General features: G+C 40.7%; 3 protein-coding genes across 3 annotated transcripts in view; 1 reads left to right on the top strand and 2 right to left on the bottom strand.

Annotated features, from left to right (window-relative positions):
* Positions 1-435: 435 nt before the first annotated feature.
* Positions 436-3,039, top strand: LOC110267941 (uncharacterized). Its single transcript, XM_088488344.1, has 11 exons — positions 436-561; positions 646-741; positions 840-1,240; positions 1,334-1,435; positions 1,529-1,626; positions 1,742-1,826; positions 1,907-2,002; positions 2,090-2,179; positions 2,256-2,389; positions 2,484-2,605; positions 2,711-3,039. The coding sequence occupies exons 3-9, from the start codon at positions 1,238-1,240 to the stop codon at positions 2,340-2,342; spliced, it is 561 nt and encodes a 186-aa protein (XP_088344470.1). The 5' UTR covers positions 436-561; positions 646-741; positions 840-1,237; the 3' UTR covers positions 2,343-2,389; positions 2,484-2,605; positions 2,711-3,039.
* Positions 3,040-3,045: 6 nt separating this feature from the next.
* The window catches only part of LOC110267942 (protein FAR-RED IMPAIRED RESPONSE 1-like), a 41,061-nt gene continuing 16,129 nt past the window's right edge, over positions 3,046-27,977 (bottom strand). Inside the window, exons 3-5 of the mRNA XM_088488309.1 lie at positions 4,027-5,675; positions 3,683-3,859; positions 3,046-3,298 (exon numbers count right to left, since the gene is read on the bottom strand). Coding sequence (XP_088344435.1) covers positions 5,024-5,675 — 652 coding nt within the window. The 3' untranslated portion in view covers positions 3,046-3,298; positions 3,683-3,859; positions 4,027-5,023. The remainder of the gene's footprint in view (positions 3,299-3,682; positions 3,860-4,026; positions 5,676-27,977) is intronic.
* On the bottom strand, positions 4,289-4,975 carry LOC148580998 (protein FAR1-RELATED SEQUENCE 5-like). Its single transcript, XM_088492288.1, has one exon. The coding sequence runs from the start codon at positions 4,973-4,975 to the stop codon at positions 4,289-4,291; it is 687 nt and encodes a 228-aa protein (XP_088348414.1).

Genomic DNA, 27,977 nt, shown 5'->3' with positions numbered 1-27,977 from the left:
GACATATGAGCATCTCGCAGTTTTCCCATAAGAGCCAGTGCTACAACATACATTTATCATTTATGGGTTTGCTCTGCACGCAAAGGGCTAGAGCTAGACTATAATAAGTAGACCTAGATGGAGGGGAAATATTAGCACCTTCCGAGGAAAACAAAATCTTATTTTGGCGGGCATTTTTAAGTTATTTTGAATTTTAAGTTAACAACTTAACATTAAAGTAATTTATTATTAGAAATTTATTTAATTTCTTACCCAAACAAAAAATAATGGGTGAAATAAAAATTTTATGACTTAATTTTGTTAATTTATTTTCTATTTATCCAAAATAAATTAAATTAAAAGACTCCCAAAGAAAAAATGACTTGGGCCCATTTATCAAATGTTTTTAACTATTGAAACCGAAGAAAATAATTTTATGGAACCAAAGAATGTAAAAGGGTTGCTTAAAAATTGGTAATAACCTTGCTATTTCATACATAGTTGACACCATTGCTGCTTCTCTTGTTGTACCTCAAGAAAAGGAAATCATTTGCTTTCTTGGTGCTCATTTCTATCATGGAGGTATGAATTTTTAAATATTACTAGAGGTTGTCTAACAGAAGCATTTAATTCATTTTTATTTATTTATTTGTTTATTTTGTAAAGGAAAAGGATGAGCAAGAACTTAACGAAGGTCCAGCAAAGTCAGCAATTTCGCATGAGGAAGTTACAACGTTGCATGACAATCTATTTAATCAAGAGGTTAGGTTCATTAAATTTTTCAATTAACGAAGGACCAATTTTAATGATGATTTTCTATTTTTTACCCTTCTTTGGTGTGAAAGCGATGATGTTTATAGTTGTTTCAGGCCATTACAAGGCTCGTATAGTCAGTGGTTATGGAGAACTTGCATGGATTGTCTCCTACTCTCATTGAACTTGGACAAAAAGAACCTTTGCAACAGTCACTGTGTCCCATTCCAACCATTACAGTCGAAATACCTCATGAAATGGACACCACTCCTAGTAGTGGTCCCCTATCCACCAATCCAAGGAAGAGACCCACTCGGCGTTACTCGATAAAAAAAGCTCTTACCGATATTAGTAATGGTTGTCCCCACTTTAGCGAAAACCCATATAATGAATATACTGATTCACTGAAAGAGTGCAGTGACAATTCTATTTTGCGGCTTCGTAAGAGGAAAAAATATTCATGGGTAAATAAAGGTGTCAAAGCACAAAATAAACATATTAAGATATGGTGAGCCAAAAAAGACCTTCTGTATTTTTCCTCTTCTATCTTTTAATGCAAGTTGGTCCATGTTTCATTGTATTTTTTTGTTATGAAATACAGCGTAAGTTATTCATCAGTGAAGATACGAAGCTTGATCGGAGTCATCATTGGCTATATCACTCTCACATATCTCCTTATATGGATGGAGAAGAGATGCAACTGGTATTTTACTTGTTGAATGTTTATTTATTGAGTTAAACATGTATAGAATGATTAGTAATGATTGTAAGTAACATTTCAAGTTTGTATTTGCAGTGCTTGGGCCTTAACTTTCGCCCAGCAAAAGGTATAATGTTCATTGGAGCAAAGTTGGCAATGGTAGCATATATATTTGGCAACGGACTTGACCCCAAGTAAGTTCTCTGACGTTGTGTTTGTCACATAAAGTTCATGCTGTAGTAGCAAAAATTGATGCATCAATCTTGGTTGTGAAAACTTAAAGGTTGATGGCCATTTTGGTTTTTGCAGCGAGATTCTTGTGCCGAATGACCATTGTGAAGGGACAAGAAAGGTCTTCTTAACTCTTGTACCAGGAAGTAAGGTCATTGGAGATGTATGGAAATCATAATTTATTTCTTTTTCATGCTTTTTGGTGAAGTATTTGCTGGTTTAAAATTGTGTCTTTGTTTTTAGGTGCTCACATTTGTTGCATCAATGATGTTGAAAGGAACATATGGACCAGTTCCAAGAAAACTTGGAATCAAGTGGTGGCTACCTCCCACCTTTGTTGTAAGTTTCAATGATACTAGCTACTTGTATAGTTGTTCAAACATACCCACAGTTCATTAGCTTATACAATTTTCTTTATTAATGTAGCAAATTGTGATGCATCATACAAATATTTCCGCTGGTACAATAGACTATATTAGAAGCACGTACACAGGTTTTGCCGACAACCTACTCATGGTAAAGTCTTCAAACATTTTACACATAGGTACTTTCCTAAATATTCCAATCTGCTAAACACTCCAATAAATTTCAGATATATGTCCCTATACATATCGACGATCATTGGTTTCTGATGGTTGTTGATCGCTTTATGAGAAAGTGTCTTACATGGATTCACTAAAGTGTGAAAATTTGTTGCCATCACGAATGGATGCAATGGAGGCAATGGTAAGACACTATATTATTTCTCATTGTATTTAAGGAATTAAAATTACTCTAGGATAAAATGTTTCTAAAGTTTTACAGTTATTTATGACACTAGGCAAAGTTGCTAGACAACATATTATCCAAGGAATCCTTGTACAAGTTTCCCAATGCTAAAACCAAGTCCATTACCTTGTATGATTTTGATGAACCCAAGGTTCCACAATAGAAAATGGATAGGTGTATATAGGATTTTTGTGTATCACTTTTGCATTTGATGATTACACATAAATAATATGAAGTTGCTTTCAATAATGACCATTAAATTTGCTTTACTTGGTGCAGTAATGACTGCGGGATCTTTGTCGCACAATGGATGATATTGTCAAACCTATGGAAGCCATTGGAGAATCAGGTTGTGAATGATTACACCCGCATGCGCATTGCTTTGGACTTGGTTATGCAAGGGTGCAACCCCCTCGTGGAGGAGATGAAGAAGCTTGCAATCACAAATTGGGATTCAAAGATGACAAATACAGTACTTCATTGTTGAGAAATTTGACATTAGCAAGATTAAGCAATTGTCCTAGTTGCATTTTAACATTTGAAGGAACGATATGAAATTGATTGTATTTTGAAAGTTTGAATGCGATTAAGTTCATGTTTTGTCAAAATGGGTGTTCACAAATAAGCTGCACCAAGCTTTTGAAAGACAATTTCATTAATTCATTGACAACTATTCCTCATTTAAGATAGCATATATTTTCTCACACAAATAATCTAATGACAAATTCATTCTAGGATGCACCAAGTCTTGTAATAAAACTCAAACATAGAAAAAACAAGCAAAATAATTTTGCGGCCGATGATCTCCCCAGTCATCCATGTTGACGGGTCCATTTATCACTTGTTTGCCATACGATTTTGCATTACCTGTACACAAAAACACATCTAAAATTGGTATAAAGAAATTATTTAAATCATATCATAAGTGAATATGATATGGATTTCAATACCAAAGTTCTTTCTACTAGGACAATCAACCATAGAATAATATTAACTCCTAAGTCAAACATAAATAACATGCTTTCAAACTCCAATCCAGTTCATAACCTAATAAGCCATATTGATGTCTTTGTAAGAATATTCATAAGAGTCCACTATCTTTGCAACTAACCGTACAATGCTCCCTAATACCTAAGTCAAACGTAAATAATATTCTTTCAAACCCTAATCCGGTGAAATATTTCGTGAACCATTGCACAATTCATTAAAATCTGATTTTATAGCTATGATTACTTTAGGCATAAAGCATACCTGTAGCATCCACCGATAAGACCCTTGTGGAATTTCATTTAAGTTGTTGGATATTAGGGGAATGCAATTAACAACACTAAACCGTGGATTCAACTCATTTGTATTTCAAGCAACATCTTCGTTGGGTGGTGTGTTACCGATGATTGACGAGATCTGTGAAGCTACAATAGGATCTATCTGCCATTGCAATTATCACGTCAGGTCACTACATAATTTATTGGAGCATGAATTTCTAATTTTCATCATGACAATTCAATTGCAAATATGACAATGAAAAATACCACAAAAAGAGAAATTACTATTTGTGTGAGTAAGAAGTAAGGTGTACCAGAAGCACTCATAACCTCATGAGTTTTAGCTTCATCAATTGTGGTGTTCAATTCTTGATTCGTTGCCTGAGTTTCTTCTTTCCCAATAATAGAACAAGTCCTTTTTGTGTGACCTTCTTTCCCACAATTTTTACACTTCCTCCTCCCTTTTTCATCTTTTTTCAATTTTGGTGCGCCTTTTGTCTTCACAACGCTTAGGTCACCAATTATGCTCTGTGTAGGTGCCTCCTCCGTATGTTGCTTCTTTGAGGTCTTTGTTTCAATCTCTCTTATCAATCTACACACTTCTTTCATTGTTTGATGGAAAAGGGGAAGCTCTTGTGCTCCAATGAAAGACATCCAGGTGGTGGCCACAGACAATGCTGCATATCACATTAAAAACCCTCTCTCTTTTTTCAATCTCACTTTGCCTAATATTTATCTCATTGGAAAAATGCTTTGCTCTTTTATTCCATCTCTTTAAAATGAGCTTCTCTGGAATTTCTTTACAGGCTTCCCGTTTCATGACATAAAACATATGTCTACAGGAAATGCCCTCAGTATTCCATCTTTTGCATTCACACTCTATATTCTTGTCATTGCAATCAAACATAACAGTGTACAAGCGATCTCTATTCTCATGATGATACACCTTATAAATTATTGTTCTGGATATACTTTGATCCTCTATTAACTCAAGTGCAACCACGGCCTGAATCTCCTTTTTAACCAACCTGTATATTTCCTTCGTGTATGCTTCTGTAGCACTACATTCAAGATTGGTTAAACCAGTGGTCAACACAGGTTCACCATAGATAGTCTTGAATTGGGAAACCATTTCATTGTTCCTGTAATCTCGAACAGCACGTTCAAGATTAGTCACCAAGTCTAACAGACAATGACGAGAGCTAATGAAAGTTTTCACATAATTATTGATGCCCTCACATCGTGAGGTAGTCCTAAACCCAGCACAAAATTTCTCCATGAAGTAAGAGCTAGCCCAATTTTCCTTCCTAGCATATTGAATGTTATCTCAGTCATTATTTTGCAGACCAAAAGTATCCACCATCTTAGCCCAACGGAGCTCGAAGTCATCGGGATGCCACTTGCCATACTTGCACTTTTTAAATTCTGCACAAAAGGTTGGATCCTTGATGTTAGACGTTTCATTTTTTTGAAGGTGCCAACCACATAATCTATGGGTAGCATTAGGGAATGCATTCGCAATACCCTCTTTCATGCCTTCATCTCCATCAGTTACCACAACAGTAGGAGATTTACCCAGCATAACATCCAGAAAGTTCTTCAACAACCATGTGTAGGTCAGTCCTGATTCATCCTCTAACACAGCAAAACCAAAAATACAAGTTTCCCTATGGTGATTACTACCAGAAAATATCACTAGTGGCTTTTTATACTTGTTCTTTTGGTACGTGGTATCAAATGCTAGGACGTCACCAAACAACTGGTAATTAGCCCTGGACATTCCATCTGCCCAAAATAAGTTGCCCAATCTATCTTCAGGGGTAGAACTATAGCGTGCCATCGCCATCGGATCTAGATCAGCCTTGCCACTCAAGTATCCTATGGTAGCATTTGAATCGCCACCAATAATCCTTGCCCGTCTACTTCTTTCTACATAATTATCCAAATCATTCTTTGAAAAGCCAACTCTATGATACCCACTGATAAACCACTATTTTATGGTTTATCTTGTGCTCAATTGAGTGGATTTTATCAATCTTTCATACACTTGTTCATACAAAATGCATGGTTTTACATTTTCTTTCCTGATTTTATGCTATAATTGAAAACATGCTTCGTGCTCTTAAATTTTACTATATTTAATCCTCTCTTATTACCATTCAATGCCGTGATATGTGCATTAAGTGATTTCATAGATTACAGGACAGGAATGGCTTAGAGGAAGGAAAGGAAGCATGCAAAAGTGGAAGGAATACAAGAAGTTGGAAAAATTGCTAAGCTGTCCAGCCTGAACTTGAGCTACAGAGGTCCAAATGATGCGGTTCCAGTTGTGTTGGAAAGCTAAAGTCCGGGGCTTAGAAATGATGTATAATTTGCTATAGTTTCCGTACAGCTTGTCCCTTATTTCAAAAACCTAAAAATACACTTTTACTCATAACCAATAATAAATCATACCTCCCTGAAATTCCTTGAGAAGACGACCCGAGGTTTCAATACTTCGGTTATCAATTTTATTGGGTTTGCTTAAGTGACAACCAAAACTTTTGTACGAAAGGAATTCTTGTCGGTCTAGAAGCTATACTTACAACGGGAATTTATTTGTGAAAATTCTAGATCATGCGAGAGTTTCGTTCGTCAAAATGGCGCCGTTGCCGGGGAATTGCAAACGTGTGCCTTATTATTGGTTATTGTAAATTTTTTTTTACTTGTTTATTTGTTTTTATTTTTATTTTTAATTTTTATTAGTTACTATGAGTTCTCACTCCCGTCGCTTTGAGTTTGGTTCTAATATTGTTGAAAGGAATGGAAGCTATAACAGAAACATGCATCAAGGTCAAAACAATCAGAGATGGACGGAGCCACGAGGATCTGATCAACCCTTTAGGCAACAACACCTTCTAAAGTACCATGGACGACGACCATTCAACAATGCATGTCGAGACAATAGTTATGGTGGACCCCTTCGTGACAACCATCACCCACCAAATTACTATGGTTAAGAGCCAATCCAGGGAGCGTACCAAGATGATGAATATGGTGGACCCCCTTGTAGTTACCAACAAGCCCCACCATATGCTTATGAACCACCTCCCCAACATACCTTTGAACCACCAAACTCACAAGCCCTTTTTCCACCATTCACCTCCATATGACATCCACCATACCAACCACCCTATGAACCGTATGAACCATACATGGAGCCATCCCAATTCCAATCCAATTACTCCCAAGAACCAACACCTCAATATACACCATGTCCATATCCATCGACCCGAGAATCACAGGAGCGTCTCAAGGAAAGAGTGGAAAAATTTCATGCAACCCTTCACCAATTGAATCAAGCGATAAATCGATTACCTTTCTGACATTCAGACACTCAAGGAACCCCCATGGCTTCATGTGGATAATCTAATGAAGAACGTAGCATGAAGGAGATATTAGAAACTCCAGTGGACAGTACGGAGCATGACTTTGTACTGGAACAAGTGGATGAAGCTGTAATTATCGAAGAAGAATTGGTTGAAGACTTAGGAGATGCTGAACATCAAGTCACAGAACCCCCTTCTAAGGAGTTTGAATTTGATGTTGAGGAGGGTGTACAACCTCCAAGGCATATCATGGTTAAAGACTTTGAAGAGGTTGATCAAGAGATAGATTCAATCATTGATGAATTCTTATCTACAATTGAATCCTTTCCCATTGGATTTGACATGGAGATTAAAGAAGAAGAAGCACAGCCTACCATACCCTTGGTGAACAATGAAGAAGAGATCGAATTAGAAGAAAGCTACCAAGAGGAAGAGGTTGATATTGAAGAAGCTTGCATAGAGGTGGAAGTTGTCAAAGAAGAGCCCAAGGGAGTGGAGCTGGAAATCACCTTGCCAAAGCTGTTAGAGACCTCTCCCCCAAAGCCATCACCATCCATCCCTTCATTCAAGTGGGTAAATCTCTCATCTCTAAGCTTAATTAGCTCACTTGAATATACTTTGCTTGAGACAGATAGACAACTTAGAGCTCTTTGTGGCTTTAAGAGTAAGAGGGAGATGGTTAGTGGTTGGCAACACAATCCTAGGTTCATTGTGGTAGGAAGCTCACGGCTGAATTATCATGGTTGGAAGAATACTAAATTGTATGGGTCTAGAAAGTTGTTTGGATGCCTTAGTGAGAATTCGGATTGCTTATCACCCGGTTGGAACAAAGATGGTCAACAAGAAGACGGGTGCAAAAGCAAGGTTTGGGAACCCGGAACTCATTCTACCAATCAACACTCCTGGGGCCTTGTCACGTGCTTTAACTTGCTTGAAGGCTTTCTACACCTAGTTTGGGATCCCAGAGGCCATTGGAATTATGAACATTGGTGGATATTCCTAGATGAGTTCAAGCACAAGCCACCATAACAGGGAGCTCACCAAATGTCCAACTTAAGGACAATAACTAAAAGTGCTAGGTGGGAGACAACCCACCATGGTATGATCTTTGATTTTTATTCTTAATTTTATTCTTTATTTTATTTTCATTTTTATTAGTGGTTGATAAACCCATATTTTATGATGTATTTTGTGCTCAATTTAAGTGATTTATTCAATCCTTCACCCACTTATTCATGTAAATTGCATGGTTTTACTTTTCCTTCCTTATTATATGATATATGTGAAAAACATGTTTCCTATGCTTTAAAAATATTAATTTTAATTACCCTTTACTATCATTCGATGCCGTGATTTGTGTGTTAAGTATTTTCAGATCTCATAGGGTAGGAATGGCTTAAAGGACAGAAAGAAAACATACAAAAATGGAAGGAAAGCACAAAAATGGAGTTTTGAAGAAAAGGCAGCGACGCGAATGCATGGACGACGTGAACGCGTGCCTAGCGCGAAAATGCAGCGACGCGAACGCGTAGATGACGCGGACGCACGCCTTGAGCAGAACGCAATTAACGCGTATGCGTGACCGACGCGTACGCGTGACAAGGAAAACTCCCAGATGACGCGAACGCGTGACCCACGCGAATGTGTGACAGACGCCACATACAGGAATCTGCAGAAAAAGCCCCCAGCGATTTCTGGACCCTTTTTCGGCCCAAATCCAAACCAGAAACACAGAATATAAGCCAGAGAATGGAGGAATCAAAAGATATACAGAGAATAACTTTCATATACACAATTTTAGGTTTTAGATGTAGCTTTTAGAGAGAGAGGTTCTCTCCTCTCTCGTAGGATTATGATTTCTCTTATTTTAGGATCATTTCTCTTCAATCACAGGTTCAATATTCCTTTAAATTTATTTTCTACTTTCATTTATTCCATTACTTTAATTGTCATTTATCTTTTCATTATTGATTTACAAACTTTCCATGTTAGGATTTGAATTTATGTTTAAATGCAATTTGAGGTATTTCAGATTAATGATTATTTTATGATGCTTTCAATTCAATTTAGATTTATTTTCCCCTTTTAGTTTTGGTTAAGTAATTAGCAACATTTGAGTTGTCAAACTCAACTGTTGATTGAAATTGGAATTCTTGCTGATTAATTTGTACTCCAATAACACTAGTCTTTCCATAGGAGTTGACTAGGACCTGAGGATCAAATCAATTTGTCCACTTGACTTTCCATTGTTTAGCAAGGGTTAATTTAAATGGGAGCAAAATCCAATTCTCTTCACACCTGATAAGGATAACTAGGATAGGACCTCAATTTCTTATACCTTGCCAAGAGATTTTATTATTATTAATTTATTTTTCTTGTCATTTAAATTACCTGCTCCTTATTTCGAAAACCCAAAAATTTTACCTTTTTCATAACCAATAATAATTCATACTACCCTGCAACTCCTTGAGAGACGACCCGAGGTTTGAATACTTCGGTTAATTAATTTTATTGAGTTTGCTTTAGTGACAAACAAAACTTTTGTACGAAAGGATTCTTGTTAGTTTAGAAACTATACTTACAACGTGATTATATTTGTGAATTTGTTTACTAGCAGAAATCCGTTCGTTCAAAATGGCGCATTTGCCGGGGAATTGCAACTGTGTGCCTTATTATTGGTTATTGTAAATATTTTCTTTTGCTTGTTTATTTCTTTTTATTTTCGCTTTTAATTTTTATTATTTACTATGAATTCTCACCCCTATCGCTTTGAGTTTGGTTCTAATAATGTTGAAAGGAATGGAAGCTATAACAGGAACATGCATCAAGGTCAAAACAATCAGAGATGGACGGAGCCACGAGGATCTGATCAACCCTTTAGGCAACAACACCTTCCAAACTATCATGGACGATGACCATTCAATAATGCATGTCAGAACAATAGTTATGGTGGACCCCTTGTAATTACCGACAAGCCCTATCATACGCCTATGAACCACCTCCTCAACACAGCTTTGAACTACCACACTCACAAGCCAACTACCACCATTCACCTCCATATGACCCTAACCCGTATCCACCCCAATTCCAACCCAATTACTCCCAAGAACCACCACTTCCCTATGCACCACGTCGATATCCATCACTCAAAGAATCAAGGGAGCAACTCAAGGAAACATTTGAAAAATTTCATGCCACACTTCACCAATTGAATCAAGCAATAAATAGACTACCTTCCCGACGTTCAGACACTCAAGGAACCCCCATGGCTTCATGTGAACAAACTAATGAAGAATGCAGCATGAAAGAGATACTAGAAACCCCACTGGCCAGTACGAAGCATGACTTTGTACTGGAACAAGTGGAGGAGGCTGAAATCATAGAAGAAGAAGAATTGGTTGAAGACTTAGGAGACGCTGAACCTCCGTGGGAATCCAGAATTGTGGAGAATTCTGTAAGGAAAAGTGCAGTTGATGCTGAGGAGGATAGTGCACAGCCCCTGAAGCAGGTATCCTATGAAGAACTGGACGAAATAACTCAACAAGAAAGTTTCCTTGATAATGAATATCATGAGTCAAATTCTCCTAGCAATGAACTTGCATCCGCAAGTGAATTCTTTGAGATAGAAGAATCTTCCCCAAGTGAATATGAAGATGATGCAGAGGTAGATTTTTCGCAACCTCCAACTTATGACTTGAGTGATGAGGAACATATCAAAGACTTGGATCAAGATGTGGTTGAAATTGAAGAAATTTGCAACGAAGTGGAGGAATACACAGAAAAACACGAGGGAGTAGAGCTTGCAAAACCACTGGAAACACATATCCCAAGACCATTACCACCCAATACTAAATTCAAGTGGGTAAAATCCTTAGCTTTTATCTTTAGTTTTCCACTTAAATATGGTTTACTTGAAACAGATGGTCATCTTAGAGCTCTTTGCGGCTTTAAGAGTAAAAAGAAAATGGTTCGCGCTCAAAGCTGGTATGCAAGATTCAATAAGGTTCCACGCTTCAATCTGAAGTGTAAGGATTGGTTACGAGTTCGATTGAATGGGTCTCGGAGAATGTTTGGCCATCTTGGTGAGAATGCAACTTCCAAACCGCCCGGCTGGAAAAATATAAATCAAGACAAAGGCGGATATAAAAGTAAAGTTTGGGATCCTGGAATCTATTCTGACATTCAACATCCCGGGAACCTGAGAACCTGTTTGAATTTACTCAAAGGCTTTACATGCCTAGTTTGGGACCCCGGAGGCTGTTGGCATTCCAAACAGTGGTGGAGATTTTTGGACGAATTCAAGCATAAGCCACCATAACAAAGGACTCCCTAAATGTCTAACTTAAGGATTTTAACCAAAAGTGCTAGGTGGGAGACAACCCACCATGGTATGATCGTTCCTCTTTCAATTTCAATTTTATTTCGTTTTGTTTGTTTTTAAATTTTATTTTTATTCTATTTCATTGAACCTGGAATTAGTCGCAGCATCCAAATTAGCACTGCATATTGCATACTGCATAATTGCATAAAAAAAAAATATCACCCACGCGAGCGTGCAGGCCACGCGTGGGCGTCGACTGGAAATCGGCGTAAAGATCCAACGCCCAGAAAGTTGGGCTGGAATCGTGCGGCTGGTGTGCCTTTAGCACAATTTGGCCCCCGCGTTCGCGTCCCTGACGCGAACGTGTCACTCGCACTACACACATCCCACGCGAAAGCGTGAGCGACGCGTACGCATCGTATGGATTTTATGGACCCCATTGGAAACAGAGAGTTGCGCCAAAACGATGCTGGAATTGTGCGTTTAGCACAATTTTCAGCGACGCGTTCGCGTGCTCTACACGTACGCGTCCCTTACCTTTTACCTAATTCACGCGATCACGTCAACGACGCAACCGCGTCACACCCCTTTTTCGCCCAAATCACGCGATCGCGTGCTCCACGCATTCGCGTGGATTCAAAAATACTAGCCCTCATTCATGCGAAACCTTACCCATCGCGTCTCCCAAACCCCCCACCCCCCTCTGTAACCTCTCTTCTCCCATCCCCCAACCAACACCACTCATGGCTGCCCAGACCCGACTACCGCGCCACCATCCCGACCGCCGCACTACACCGCCGACGCTCCCCCTTCTTCTTCTCCCCCCTCCCCTTCTTCCCTTTCCCTTTCCCCCCTTCCTCCTCCCTCCACAACCACCCAAACCCCACTGCCGCCACCCCATCACTGAGCCGCCACCATCGCGCCACCACCAGCCACCACAACACAACCCTCTACCCCTTCTCTTCCCCCCTTAACCCTCATCTACCCACCACCACCAAACCGCCCCTGCCTCCACCTCGGACCGCCGTCGCTCCGCCACCAATCACCGCTGCGTCACCACCATAACGCCACCATCTCTCTGAGCCTACTTTCTGTTTCTACACACCAGGTTCTGCCAAACATCAATTTTGTTTTCCAATTAGTCAATTAATCGCATATTTTACAGTTTTTTTGTTCGAAATAGGATAGTTAGAGATGCATGATTGTAGTAGATTTTAGGTGGTTAGGTAGCTAGGATATGGTTAGTGGATTTAGGCTTGATAATTGCACCGTTCGTGCTAACTGTTCTTATCTGATTCGCAATTCTGAATTTGATGTGATGATGTTTTTCATATTTGATGTTGTTGTTGAACTGTTATTTACTATTCTTGCTATTTGTTAATCTTTTCAGCACTATTTAATTTCATATGAACTGATTTTTCCTGCTGTTTACTACCCGGGAACATCTAATTTTAGCCGGAATGCTGCCCAAATTTTCTGCAAATTTATGGTTTAATCTACCCCCATTCATGTATTGGTTTGGAAATTCAGTATTTTGCATTACTTGGCTACAACCACACCAATTCATGAATGCACGGGCTAGCATTCTTATTCCTCTTGGTTCCCTGAGTAATAAATTGCTTATTGATGAATTCATTTTCATTTTAAACTTACTTTATCTATAAGAATTATCATCAATAAACTGTAATCCTTGCTTGCATATGAGTTGATTGTTCTTCAAGTTTGTGAATTTCTTGGTAACTAGGAAAACCATTCTCATACCACTCACTTTAACTTCCTTTTTAACTCCTAACCAGTTTAGCTTTCTAACTTCTCTTTTTGGTTTTTACCTAACTACTTTAACTTTCTAACTCAAGGCATGATTACTGTTTTTCCTAATTAACTTGAATCCCACTTCTATTATATTTTGGATTGTGATTTTTACTCTCAAACTTTTAACTCGAATTCAATCCAAAATGTACATATATTTACCTCATCTCATGCTTCAATTGTTCTTTTTGCCTTTATGCTTACATTGACAACATCCTACTTGCCTACTTGTTTTCCTGCTTTAGTTCTTTAATTATATCCTGCTACTTCTACTTTTTACGATGTCTGATCCCAAAAGTAAAGGAAAAGGCAAGGCAACTACAGGCAAACGGAAAAGAGGAGAATCTTCTACCTTTATCTTGGATATCCTTCATGATGATTCCTGGCGGGAAAAGAACTTTACCCCGCAGGAAAAGGCCGACCAGCTCCTCACTGCCACAGATCAAGTCAAATTCGCAAACAGATACTGTGAGCTAAAGTATCCAGTATTTGCCACTGCCAGGAACCTCTACCTGGAGAAAACTCTTAAAATTCTAGAAGAACTCACCCAGTACACTTTTGAACAGATAAAACAAAGAGGCTGGTTCTTCATGGAAAGGAACTTGACAGAGGTCAATGCATCCTGGGTCACAGAATTTTACTGTAACTATTTCAAGACCTCCCTGGATGCAGTGCACCTCAGAGAGAAACATATTTTAGTCACTGAGGAAGCTATTGAGGATATCCTCCGGCTTCAGCCTAAGTCAGATCAGCCTGATGATAAACCCCGATTTCGTGGTTTATCTTCTGCTTATTTTGGGGGATTTTATCAATATTTCTCACATTTATTCACAATAAATGCATGGTTTTGTGTTCACTCCCCAATATTGCTCTATGATGAAAAACATGCTTATTTTGCCTTAAAATTGCCATATTTTAATCCTCTTCTATTGTCATTCGATGCCGTGATATCTTTGTTGAGTAATTTCAGGAATTATAGGTTAGGAATGACTCAGAAGAGAGAGAGAAAGCATGCACAAAAAGGGAGGAACATGAAGAATTGAAGTCTTGGGAGCAGCAGCATCGGGGCGCCCGCGCACTCCACGCGCTCGCGTGGATGGGACTGGCTAGAAGCGGCGCGTAAGGATGGACGCATCCGCGCAGATTGGAAGATTTCTATCGACGCACACGCGCAACTGGCGCGCACGCGTGGATCACAAAAGTAATCGGCGCGTGCGCACGCATGGCGCGCACGCGTGGGAAGCTGCACGTGACCTCATTAAGAGAAATCGTGCCTGGCGATTTCTGAGGCCAAGGAGGCCCAATTTCAAGCTGTTTCTGCATGAAAAAGACCCAAGGATGCTAAGGGGGAAAAGGAGGATGACTCATTTTGACACTAGGACATAATTTTAGAGTTTTTTTTGGTTCTTTGGTGATTCTAGAGAGAGAAACCCTTGTTCCTCTCTAGATCTAGTTTCCATTTTGATTTTCCCTTGTTGATTTGTGAATTGGATTTTGTTGATTATAGTTTTAATTGTTCAATTTAAATTCCTTGTTACAATCTTGCTTACATCTAGTGATAGTTTTATGATTCTTGTCAATTGTCATTTTTACCCATTTCATGAATGTTGTGGATCTTGTTTTGTTGATGTTACATTGATGATTTCTATGTTTAATCTTATTGATTGTTTGATTGTACGTTGATAATTGTTAGTGGGTTTTTGTAGAATTCAATTTAATTGCTATTTTGAAAGGTTAGGAATGACTCACTTTGATTATAGAGTAGTTCTTCCTCACTCTTGGCCTAGGTCAAGGGAATTGGGTAAAATTGAGTCATTGGGTCTAATGGATTTGATGATTTGGGAGCCCTAGGTGGTCAATTTGATACTCATTGACGCCAACCCACTACTAATCTAATTAGTAGGTAGGTTGGGACTTATGGGTTGATGTGATCAGGGCCATTTGACGTACTTCAAGTCTAGGAGTAGACATCACGCACTTAAGACTTGAGAGTAGACTTAATGAGCTTGGTTCCCAATAGTTATCAAGATGTAGTTGTTGGACAATGATTGAGATCCCAATTCCCATGCCTAGCCAAGAGTTGTTTTTGTCATTCACATTCGAAAACCAATTTCCAATTTCAATTGTCTTAGTTATAGTTATTCGTTTAGTGTAAGGTAGAATTAAGTAGAATATTGCTTGTTCATTGGAATTGCTTAATTTTTGCTTACGTAGTTGAATTCGTTTATTGCAATTTAAGATTACTTGCTTGTTAAGTTTTCCATTTATTTTCATGCTCATAACTCACAACCCCGGATTTCTAACCAATGTCGAAGTACATGTTTGCCCATTCCTTATGAGACGACCCGAGGTTTGAATACTTCGGTTATTTCTATTGGGGTTGAACTTGTGACAACCAAATCCCTCTTCTAAATTTGACCTCCCGAGGATTGTTGTTGGTAGAGCTATACTCACAACGAGGTGATATTAAAGAAAAATCTACCAATACACCCTTGGCTCGAGTATACGTCAAATTTTTGGCACCGTTGCCGGGGAATGGTTGCAACATATGCCTTGATATTGGTTATGTGAATATGTGAATACTGTAGATATTTTGCTCTTTCAATACTTAGCTATAGTTTAAATTTCTCTTGCAATTGTACTATGACTTTCAAGTTTGATGACTCGGTCTCAACCGAATTCTAGCTTAGCCAACTTTGACCCCGAGATTGAAAGAACTTTGTTACATACTCGGCAAGCTAGAAGGCGATTGGACTACACGCCTAGTACTTCGGCCTCTCTTGAGGAAAACACCGAATCACTAGATGCCATCGAGGGTGACTTGAAGTCCACTACTTCCTATTCTTCTGTTGGCATCACTGATACATCTTTGCATCCTACAGGTGAGTCATACATGGCGGAGCCACGCCGGATCACTTTGCATGAGTAAGGAGCTCCGGATATCATACTTCCACCGTTACAAGCAAGGTATCCTAACCTTGATCCAAACTGAGTTGAAGAGTAGCTTGATAAATCTACTTCCTAAGTATCATGGGTTGCCGGGTCAAGACCCCATCCGACATTTGAAGGATTTTCATGTTGCTTGTTCTACGGCTCGAAGGCATGGAGCCGATGAGGTAGCCGTCATGGTTTTTGCCTTTCCTTTTTCTCTTGAAGCACAAGCAAAAACATGGTTTTATTCGCTACCGGATGATATTGTGACTAATTGGGATTTCTTGAGAAGAGAGTTTCTTAACAAGTTCTTCCCACCGGAGAAGACCGAGTACATCCGGAAAGAGATTTCGGGCATAATGCAAAGAGACCAAGAGAGCTTGTATGAATATTGGTCTTGGTTCAAGAGGCTATTGGAGTCGTGTCCACATCACGGAATGACCACTCGCTTGCTCATTAGCTACTTTACCGGAGGTCTTTGTGCGGAAGATAGAAGATTGCTTATCGCCTCTAGTGGCGGGTCCCTTTCGAAAAACAAGACGGAAGGAGAAGCTTGGGATTTGATAAAGGATGTCGCCGAATCTACGCAACACACAAGAGTGAGGAATAACCCCCTTAAGGGTGTGGTAGAACCGTCCCCCTCTGAAGCAAGTCTAACCAAGGCACTTGGGGATATGACCACCATCTTTACACAAATTCAAAGAGATCAAAGGGAGTATTACTCCATCAAAGCCATCCAAGCCCCTCCTCCGGTTGCTCAACTTGAAGGCCCTCCTAGGATTTGTGGTTTGTGCTCTAGCACCACACATTACACCGACCAATGCCATCAAATTCAAGAGGAACATGCCCTTGTGGTAGCTAATGTGAATTACAACAACCATCCACCATATCCTTCTCAAGGCCAAAACAACTACCATCAAGGTAGTAATCAACATCAAGGGTGGAGAGATAATGCACAAGGAAGCAATCAGAACCAAAGATGGAACAACCCTTCTTCTCATCACAATAACAACCAATCTTCATCCCAATACCACCACAATAACACCAACTACCAAGCCAACCAAAACCAAAATAACTACACCAAGTACCAAACACCACACCATAGACAACAAAACCAAACTCCTACATCTTCCAACAATCAAGTTGATGAGCTTAGAGCCACTATGGAAAAATAAGATGAAATCAACAAGGCTCAATTCGAGGCCTTGAACACTCAATTGGCCAACCTCACCAACATACTCTCAAAGATGAACATGTCAAACCAACCACCAACTCCCAATAACAACACCACCCAACCCTCAAGTTCTTCCAACCTTCCATCACAACCCCAACCAAACCCAAGAGGCGGTCTCAATGCCATCACTCTACGGTCGGGGACTACATTGGAGGAGATACCCCCAAGAGTCATGGAAGAGGTGCATGAAGAAGAGGTAGTTGTTGGAACTCCACATGAAGAAGAGGTGGTAGACAAAAGGCATGAGGAAGAAGGAGTAAACCCCAAGGAACCCAAAAGGAAAGCCGTAGTCGATGAATCAATTCCTATTCCATTTCCTTCCATGGTGAAGAAAGCAAAGAAGACACCGGAATTTGATTTAGACATGCTCCAAGTGTTCAAAAAGGTCGAGGTAACCATACCACTCCTTGACGCTATTCAACAAATCCCCAAGTATGCAAAATTTTTGAAAGACTTATGTACACACAAGGGTAGAATAGGGGAATTGGAGACACTATCCCTGGGTAGCTCGATTTCTTCCTTGATGGAGCCTATTCCAAGAAAATGTGGCGACCCTGGACCGTGCTTAGTGTCTTGTTGTATTGGTGGATACACTTTTCATGATTGTATGTGTGACTTGGGAGCTTGTGTTAGCATCATGCCGCTTTCCATCTATGTGCGGTTGAATTTAGCTCCATTGAAGAAGTCGGCGGCGAGGTTTGCCTTAGCCGATAAAAGTGTGATCACAGTAATGGGAATAGCTGAAGATATACTTGTGGAAATTAAGGATTTGGTTTTTCCGGTTGACTTTTACATCCTTGAGATGCCCCCAACGGAAGGTAGAAGCTCATCCTCCGTCCTACTTGGTAGACCTTTTCTCAAAACCTCTAGATTCAAGCTAGATGCCTTCACCGGTATATATTCCTTTGGAGTTGGAGACAAGACTATCAGGTTCAATTTAGAGGAAGCCATGAAACATCCTCCCGAAGAACATTCCATGCTCCGATGCGATATAATTGATGAAGTGGTAGCGGAAGTACAAGAAGAAGATCATGACAAGTCGTGCTACCCCACCGTTGAGGAGATGGATGACCAAGAAGATGAACTTAAAGAAGTTGTCAAGAATGAGTCCCATGAGCTTGATGAAAAGGAACCTCATCTTGAGGTAGCAAGTAAACTGAAACCCTTTCCCTCCCATCTGAAATATGCATTCTTAGAAGACAACTGTGGGTTTCCAGTTATCATTGTTAGTAAACTCTCAAGTGAAGAAGAGGAAAAACTCCTAGACGTTCTAAGAAAGTACAAGAAAGCAATAGGATGGAGCCTTACGGATATTGTGGGGATTAACCCGCATAAGTGTATGCATAGGATATTTCTCCAAGATGGAGCTAAGCCGGTTCGGCAACTGCAAAGGAGGCTCAACCCAACCATCCTTGACGTAGTGAAGAAAGAGGTCACCCAACTACTGGATGCGGATATCATATACCCTATTTCCGACAGTGAGTGGGTGAGCCCGGTTCAAGTTGTTCCCAAGAAGTCGGGCATCACAATGGTCAAGAAGGAAGACGGAGAAATGGTCACTAAAAGAGTGCAAAATGCATGGCGAGTATGTATTGACTACAGAAGATTGAATGCCGTCACACGGAAGGACCATTACCCCTTACCCTTCATCGATCAGATGCTGGACCGCTTGGCAGGTAAATCTCACTACTGTTTGCTTGATGGATTTACTGGATACTTTCAGATACATATTGCTCCTGAAGATTAGGAAAAGACCACGTTTACATGTCCGTTTGGCACCTTTGCCTATAAAAGAATGCCATTTGGACTATGTAACACACCCGCTACTTTTTAGAGATGCATGATGAGTGTCTTCTTTGATCTAATGGAGAATTGTCTAGAAGTTTTTATGGACGATTTCAGCATTTATGGTGTCTCATTTGATTGTTGTTTGGAGAGCTTGGCCAAGGTCCTAGTTAGATGTGTTGACACCAACCTTGTCTTAAATTTTGAAAAATGTCACTTTATGGTACGACAAGGCATAGTGTTGGGACATGTAGTATCTCATGAAGGCATTTCTGTGGACCCGGCCAAGGTCGATGTTATTACTACTTTGCCTCACCCCTCATCCGTGAGGGAGGTCCGCTCGTTTTTGGGACATGCAGGATTTTACAGGCGCTTTATCAAGGACTTCAGCAAGATTGCTTTGCCATTGTCGTGCCTACTCCAAAAAGATGTGGACTTTGAGTTTGACAGTGAATGTGTAAAAGCTTTTGAAGAGTTGAGGAAAGTTCTCACCATAGCACCGATTGTGCGAGGCCCCAACTGGACGTTGCCATTTGTGATAATGTGCGATGCGTCAAACTATGCTGTGGGTGCCGCGCTTGCACAGCGCGAAGGTAAACTTCCTTATGTCATTGCCTACTCTTCTAAGACACTAGATGCCGCACAATCCAACTATACCACTACCGAAAAAGAACTCTTAGCCATTGTTCATGCCTTAGATAAATTCAGATCTTATTTGCTAGGTTCAAAGATAGTGGTATACACGGATCATGCAGCTTTGAAGTATTTATTGACAAAGAATGAGTCAAAGCCTAGACTCATACGTTGGATCTTGCTTTTGCAAGAATTCGACATTGAGATTAGGGACCGGAGTGGATCTCAAAACCTAGTTGCGGATCATTTAAGCCGCATTGAGAATTTAAAAACTGATCCATTTCCGATCAATGACTCATTCCCATTGGAAAGTTTGCATGCTGTGTCAGCTAGTTTTCCTTGGTTTGCCCCAATGGCGAACTACTTGGTTGCAAGAATCTTCCCTCCCAACTTTTCGAAAAATCAAAGGGACAAGTTGAGGAGTGATTCCAAATACTATATTTGGGATGACCCTCACTTGTGGAAGAGAGGTGTAGACCAAGTAATCCGAAGGTGTGTCACGGAATCCGAATTTCAACTAATTCTGGAAGCTTGTCATTCGTCCGACTGTGGTGGCCACTTTGGCCCACAAAGGACCGCTAAAAAGGTGTTGGATTACGGATTCTGGTGGCCAACCTTATTCAAGGACGCTAACTGGCTGTGTGTCTTGTCATCAGTGTCAAAAGTCAGGAAACACATCCCAAAGGGATGAAATGCCTCAGCAACCTATGTTGTTCTGTGAGATATTTGATGTGTGGGGCATTGACTTTATGGGACCGTTTCCTAACTCTGGTGGGTATCTGTACATTCTGTTAGCGGTTGACTACGTGTCAAAGTGGGTGGAGGCCGTGCCTACCCACCTTGACGACGCCAACACCGTTGTTTCTTTCATTAGGAATCACATTGTATGTCGTTATGGGTCGCCACGAGCAATCGTGAGCGACCAAGGATCCCACTTTTGTAACAGGAAGGTAGAAGCATTGCTCAAGCGCTATGGAGTATCACATAAGGTTGCTACTGCTTATCATCCGCAAATAAATGGGCAAGCGGAAGTGTCCAACTGGGAAATCAAGAGAATCTTGGAAAAAGTGGTCAATCCACAAAGAAAGGATTGGAGCCTCCGGTTAGGAGATGCAGTATGGGCATACAGAACGGCCTACAAGACTCCGATAGGGATGAGTCCCTTTCGGATCGTCTATGGTAAGGCATGCCACCTTCCGGTGGAGATTGAGCATCGAGCATATTGGGCGGTAAAGCAGTGCAACATGGATTTAGCCAAGGCGGGTGAAGCTAGGAAGTTACAATTAGAAGAGCTTGAGTGTTTGAGGAATGAGTCATATGAGAACGCCCGAATTTACAAGGAAAAGACTAAAGCATTCCATGACCATCACATTCGGAAGAAGGACTTTAAAGAAGGAGATGAAGTCCTCCTCTACAACTCAAGGCTCCGATTTATGCCTGGCAAGCTCCGTTCTAGATGGGAAGGACCTTTTAAGGTGAAAGAAATGAAGCCCTACGGAGTGGTGGAATTGTTTGATCCCAAAAGTGAAGCAACTTTCAAGGTGAATGGGCATAGAGTGAAGAAATATCATGGTTGTAAACCTCCAAGGGAGCTAGAGGTGTACATATTGGAGGATGCACCAAGTAGAGATGAAGCTTGAGAAGAGGACCGTCCAACTTAAGGACGTTAAAGAAAAGTGCTTGGTGGGAGGCACCCCACCGTGGTAAGATCTTCCTTGTTTATACCATCTTGTAGTATCTTTAGTTCCTTGAATTTTATGATCTTTTGATGATTGATTGAGTGCTTAAGAATGCTAGCTTTGTTGATTCTGTTAGATAGGTAGAATGTTCATATAGATAGGTTGTGAAAAGAGATAAAGAAAACAAAATTTTTCTTTGAAAAAGAGCACCGACGCGCAAGTGCACAGTGCGCGTGCGCGCCGGTTGCGAATTCCCATTTTCAGGCCAAAAATCCGAGAGTCAGGCCAACTTTGTGTCCAACTCGCGCCAGGCACCCGCGCGTTCGCGTGCATGCCGCCTGCGCGCACCATCACCCGTTAACCATCGACGCGCAAGCGCACGATGCGCGCGCGCGCCGATGGGCCTACGAGAAGTCTCTGGTACAAAAACCAGAGAGTTGTGCCACGATTGGGCCAACTTTGTGCCAAAACTGACGCGTCCGCGAGTAGTGCGTGCCCGCGCCAGCTGTTGAATACCACAAGCACGCGCCCGCGCATGGTGCGCGTCCGCGCGCATGCCTCCCTGGGTCACCCTGGTACAAAAACCAGAGACTTGAGCCGGGTTTATGCCACTTTTGTGGCTGGGGCACAGCTCCTCTCGCGCGCGCGCGCGACTGACGCGCACGCGCCCTCAGCTAGTACCTTCACCGATGCGTCAGCGCACCGTGCACGCGCGCGCCATCTGCGCGAATCAGTTTTATACTTCGCGCCGTTCCACTTCCTTTCTCACTCACCCTTCTTTTTCTTTCTTAGCTCTTACTCTCTTCATCACTTCTCTTCTCTTCTCTTCTTCTGCTTCTTCCACAACCCACCATCAATGTCTCAGGCCACTCGCCGGTGACAACAACCATTTTTCTGGTGGCGCTACACTTCTCCTATTTCCTCTCTCATCTTCACAAAAGAAGATTCAACCTTGCTTTTTCATACTCTTCAAGGTTTAACTTCTTCCTCTCCTTTACCTTTGCTTTTCTTTATACTATTTCTTCTAATTAAATGCTTCTTATCATCTTACTTAGTTTCTCTTTTACTTGATAATGATATTTCTCGTTTTTGTTTGCTTATTTTCCCTATCTTTTCTTTGTTTCTCCATGGATATTGAACTTGAACTTAATTTGCATTACTAGATCTTTTGTCACCCTTTTACCATTGTGTGATGTTTATGTGGTGATTGATGTTCCATTTTGGGCTTTGAATTGGTTTAGTATCTCATAATTGCTCATTGCTTGATTATTGCACGCCAAGTGTTCGAGGAATTGCACGCACCCCATTTTGGCTCTATTTAGCCATGAACCTTCAACTTGGTGCTCCCTCCTCGCTCACTTGTTTCTTCTTGAATGCATTGAGTCTGATTTGTGTGTTTCAAGTTCATACTTGCCACTTCCATATTAATTGAATATGACTTGCTTTTTATTAAGGATGCTTGAGACTACTCTTCTCATGCCTTTGCATGTCTTACCTTCTCTTGTATCCCTTGACAAGTGACATGCCCCTTGCTTTCATATTTATCATGGGTATTACAAGTCACTTACATGTTTGCATCAAATTGTTTCCTGGGTCTAATGTTTTCCTTCTTTCTCTTCCTTTTTAGGATGGCCACCAAGAAAGGCAAAGAGATAGCTCCAAGGAAACCGTCCGCAAAAAGAGTATCCCAAGGGTCAAATTCTAAGGCGCACCCTTCAATAGGAGCCAAACCCTTATCAAAGAACGGAAAGACACCTGCTCCTATTGATAAGAATGACAAGGGCAAACCGGCACGAGACTCTTCAAGGTTCCCCAACCGCTTTTGTGAACTCAAGTTCTCTTCCATAGCCGTAAGGAACTATCATCCTGAGCATTTGCTAGCTCCGCCGGACAAGGTTGCTCCTTATATTCTGCCCCGAATTGAACAGCGAGGATGGGAGTTTCTCTTGAGGAAACCAAGAGAAATCAACCTCTCTTGGGTGGAAGAATTTTATACCAACTACCACTTTCCCTCTCTTCAATAGGTATACATGCGCCGTAAGCAAGTCTCAGTTTCAGAAGAGGCTATTCAGCAAGTGCTTAATGTTTTACCAGTGCCAAGTGCCATGGATGGCTACCAAAAAGCCCTACATCAGCGAGAAGAGTATGGATTCGATTGGGACTCGATCTTCTGAGTCATTGCTGAGCCAGAAACTTTTTTGATCCAAGGTCGACAGCGGATGAGGCCCAAGAGTATCAACGCTCGCTTCCTCACTGTGGAAGCTAGAGCCTGGGCCCAGATCCTTTCTCACTATGTGCTACCTAGCACTCATAGGTCGTCCATCACGGTGGACCTTGCCTTGCTTGTTTGGTGTATTCTCACGGAAAAGCCGGTGAACATCCCACCTCTTGTCAAGCAAGCAATGAGTCAAGTTCACGACCGGGGTAACCTGCCATTTCCAGCTTTGGTATCTGACTTAGTTGCTGCTGCGGGTGTTTCTTGGGAAGCCAAGGATAAGAAGATCATGGTTCCGGCTAAGGGCGATGTGGTCCTAAGCGGAAAATACCTATATCTTCCCATGAACAAACCAAGCCTCGACATGGCCCCGCCACTTCTTTTTCCTTCTAGCTCATCATCACCACCACTGAGATCCACACATCAAAGGGTAGAAGATCTTCACCAGAAGCTTGATAGGTATGAGAGGCGTAACCATCGCCGATATACTTATATCAAGAAACTTCTGCATTGTGTCGCCCCTAGCATGGAGGAGCCTGAGATATTCACATCCACCTCGAACCCAAGCGATGAAAGTTCTGATGGAGGGGATAGTGAAGACTCCGGTCCCGACCGTCCCTTGTGTATCATTCGTAACACGGAGGACCGTGCTAATTTCTAAAGTGTGGGGAGGTCGTTCGACCAATCTCCATGGGTAACACTCTCTTCTCTTCAATAACCATGGATTGGTCTTTTGAGTAGATGTTAGCATATTGCATGCGTAGTTAGTTTTTCTTGTAAATACCCTTGCATGATAGTTAGTTTTTTTTTAGGATTACTTGGTCAAAGCAATAACTTTCTCTCCAAGAAACTGTGTTCTGGGTGACCTACCAAAATTTTGAAAATTTTTGCAGTGAACTTGCTTTAAGATTGTTTTTTTGGAACATAGTGATTGAGTTAAGAACACAAGCGTGAAAGTTTTGAGCCTATTGCATGGTTACATCTTTTAACCATTATTTCCATTCTTGTGTGCATATCTGTCTCTATATGAATGTGATCCTTGATTTGTCTAATTCTATATGTCCATTGCTTTGTGTATGAATGCATTTGCGTGATTGAGGCCATCATTTCAATAGTCACTTTTCCCAAATAGCCTTAACCCTTATATCTACCATTGCTAACCAATTTTGAGCCTTTGATAAACCCTCTTATTCTTAAATGGAGCACGTCAACAACCCTAAGTGAAAAACCATGAATGTCCCTGAATTTGAATCCTTGATTAGCTTAGGTAAGTTAGGATGTGTATCATTCACATAGGAGGGGTATACTTTGGAAATTCGGGTAGATATATAGGCATGTAATTGTAGTGTAATTGAAAACTCTAGGATTTTGGGAATATAGTCATGTGCTAATTGATTACACCATATGCATTGACACTTTGGTTCACTAAGAAACCCCAAAGAAAAGGGGATGATGATAATGTCATAAAAAAAAATGCCCAAGGTAAAGTAATAAAAACAATGCATATAATAGGTGGACTGAAAAGAAGGCATGAGTATGCAAAAGGGTAGAAATTCAAGGGTAGCTAGGAATATATTGTAGTTGTATAGGTTGTTTTAGGTGTCTAATGGGATCCGAGGTTGATCAAGGACTCAAATTTTAAGCCCACTTCGCCATATACGTCCTTACCTTCACCCTAGCCCCATTACAACCCATGAATAAGACCTCATGATACTTGTAAGCATGCATTAAGTAATTGTCGATTGATTAGATGAAAGACAAATCTTGGAAAGCATGATTAGGAGGAGATTGAGTGACGAACCCTAGACACTTGAGCGAATAGAGTAGATACACTTCCGGTGAGGGTTCGATGCTCAATGCTTGTTCCCGGCTTTCACAAGCGTTCGTTTAGCAAGTCATATGCACTCTTTAGTGATGTTCAATTTGGTAGGGTTCATGAATTGCGCACTATCTTCACCCTATATGCTCACATGTATTCTTGAAGGATGAATTCACTTCTGACCAAGTAGGTAGATGATTTTACATTAGTTGCATGCATCCATTTAGATAGTTTGCATTTCATAAACCCTTTCCTCACCATGATCTTTGGTCCTTTTTATTTTTAAGCATGAGGACATGCTAGGTTTAAGTGTGGGGAGATTTGATAAACCCCGATTTTGTGGTTTATCTTGTGCTTATTTTGGGGGATTTTATCAATATTTCTCATATTTATTCACAAGAAATGCATGGTTTTGTGTTCACTCCCCAATTCAATTTAATTGCTATTTTGAACATGTCTTTTGTTAGTGTTTACCAAGTGTTTGATGAATTGTTCACTTTGATTATGGAGTAGTTCTTCCTCACTCTTGGCCTAGGTCAAGGGAATTGGGTAAACTTGAGTCATTGGGTCTAATAGATTTGATGATTTGGGAGCCCTAGGTGGTCAATTTGATACTCATTGATGCCAACCCACTACTAATCTAATTAGTAGGTAGGTTGGGACTTATGGGTTAATGTGATCATGGCCATTTGACGTACTTCAAGTCTAGGAGTAGACATCACGTACTTAAGACTTGAGAGTAGACTTAATGAGCTTGGTTCCCCATAGTTATCAAGATGTAGTTATTGGATAAGGATTGTGATCCCAATTCCCATGCCTAGCCAAGAGTTGTTTTTGTCATTCACATTCGAAAACCAATTTCCAATTTCGATTGTCTTAGTTATAGTTATTCATTAGTGTAAGGTAGAATTAAGTAGAATATTGCTTGTTCATTGGAATTGCTTAATTTTTGCTTACGTAGTTGAATTCGTTTATTGCAATTTAAGATTACTTGCTTGTTAAGTTTTCCATTTATTTTCATGCTCATAACTCACAACCCCAGATTTCTAACCAATGTCGAAGTACATGTTTGCCCATTCCTTGTGAGACGACCCGAGGTTTGAATACTTCGGTTATTCCTTGTGACAACCAAATCCCTCTTCTAAATTTGACCTCCCGAGGATTGTTGTTGGTAGAGCTATACTCACAACGAGGTGATATTAAAGAGAAATCTACCAATACACCCTTGTCTCGAGTATACCTCACCTGACGGTTTCCAAAAGGCTAAAGAGGATATGAGATACATGAGATTTGACTGGGATGCAATCAAGCAGAGAATAGCCCTTGATCCTACTGCCCCATGGGTCATGAGAAAGAATACAGTGATGCCTAAGGGAATCAAGCTGATATATTTGAATGATGAGGCTCGGCTTTGGCAGCAGATCCTGAGTAATTACGTGATGCCAAGCACTCATGAGACAAAGGTTCCCGCTGCTATGATCACCCTCATCTGGTGTGTGATGGAGGATAAGGACCTGTATCTTCCACGTTTCATCAGGTATTATATGGCCAGGGTCCATGTCAGAGGTACTCTCCCTTTTCCTTATCTGATCACCCAGCTAGGCCGCCGAGATGACGTGCCTTGGGAGCTTGCTGATGAGAAGCCAACTGCTGCAGACTACAAGAAGATAATTCCTCACAGCAGGAAGTTTCTGGCATTAGGGTATAGACCTCCTTTTCTCACTGCCTCGGGTGCACCAGATCCATCCACTACACCTCCACCTGCCTCAGAGCCCATCTATCATCTCGTTCACTGAATCTTCGCACGCTGGGATCGCATGGAGTGTCACAACAAGAAACGCTATGAGCACATAAAGTTGATGATCCGATCTGGCAGCGACATCCCCTCCGAGCCTGACACCGCTTCTGACCCATCTGATGCGGAGGCAGATGATCACGTGGAGGAGGCACATACCCAGGATGAGCTTGCCTCAGAAGAGGTTCTAGCTTAAGGATGTCATTATGTCATCCTTAAGCTAGAACCTCTTCTGAGGCAAGCTCGATAACGCAATCACGAAGAACCTAATTTTTGAACCGTACAGGTTAGGAGTTTTAATTCTGATTTTCGTAAGTAGTCTCAGTTTGATGAACCGGACTCGATTCATGAGAGAAGAGAGATAATAGTATAATATTAGTATTAAAAGATGCTTGAATGATATTATAAGGTTACCTGGTCAGTTTTAGTTAAAAACAGGAAATCGGTTTAATCGGGTTCACAGTTTACTGGTGCAGCTTAGCACCAGCACTCTCTGATGACTTTAGCAATGCTAAGGCCTCATCATACATGTTCTATTCTCATAATAAATATGTTACTAGTGTCATTTATGCTAGTAGCTCAGAAAATAATTTTTAGAGATGTTTTTACAAGTGTTCCGATACATCTAGTTTTAGTAGTTATACACCTGAGATATTTTAATATTATTTTAATCCACCTACAAGACAACCAAT

This window comes from Arachis ipaensis, chromosome B10 (genome assembly GCF_059453495.1).
Source record: "Arachis ipaensis isolate K30076 ecotype BB chromosome B10, ASM5945349v1, whole genome shotgun sequence".
Classification (NCBI taxonomy): domain Eukaryota; kingdom Viridiplantae; phylum Streptophyta; class Magnoliopsida; order Fabales; family Fabaceae; genus Arachis; species Arachis ipaensis.
Note: the sequence above shows the minus strand (reverse complement) of the source record. Positions and strands in the feature narration are given on the sequence as shown.

Coding starts and splice junctions, on each gene's coding strand:
- LOC110267941 (XM_088488344.1), top strand. Junction 1,627..1,741: donor GGCAACGGACTTGACCCCAA/GTAAGTTCTCTG, acceptor TGGTTTTTGCAG/CGAGATTCTTGTGCCGAATG. Junction 2,180..2,255: donor TTGCCGACAACCTACTCATG/GTAAAGTCTTCA, acceptor AATAAATTTCAG/ATATATGTCCCTATACATAT.
- LOC148580998 (XM_088492288.1), bottom strand. CDS start 4,975: ATGGAGAAATTTTGTGCTGGGTTTAGGACTACCTCACGATGTGAGGGC.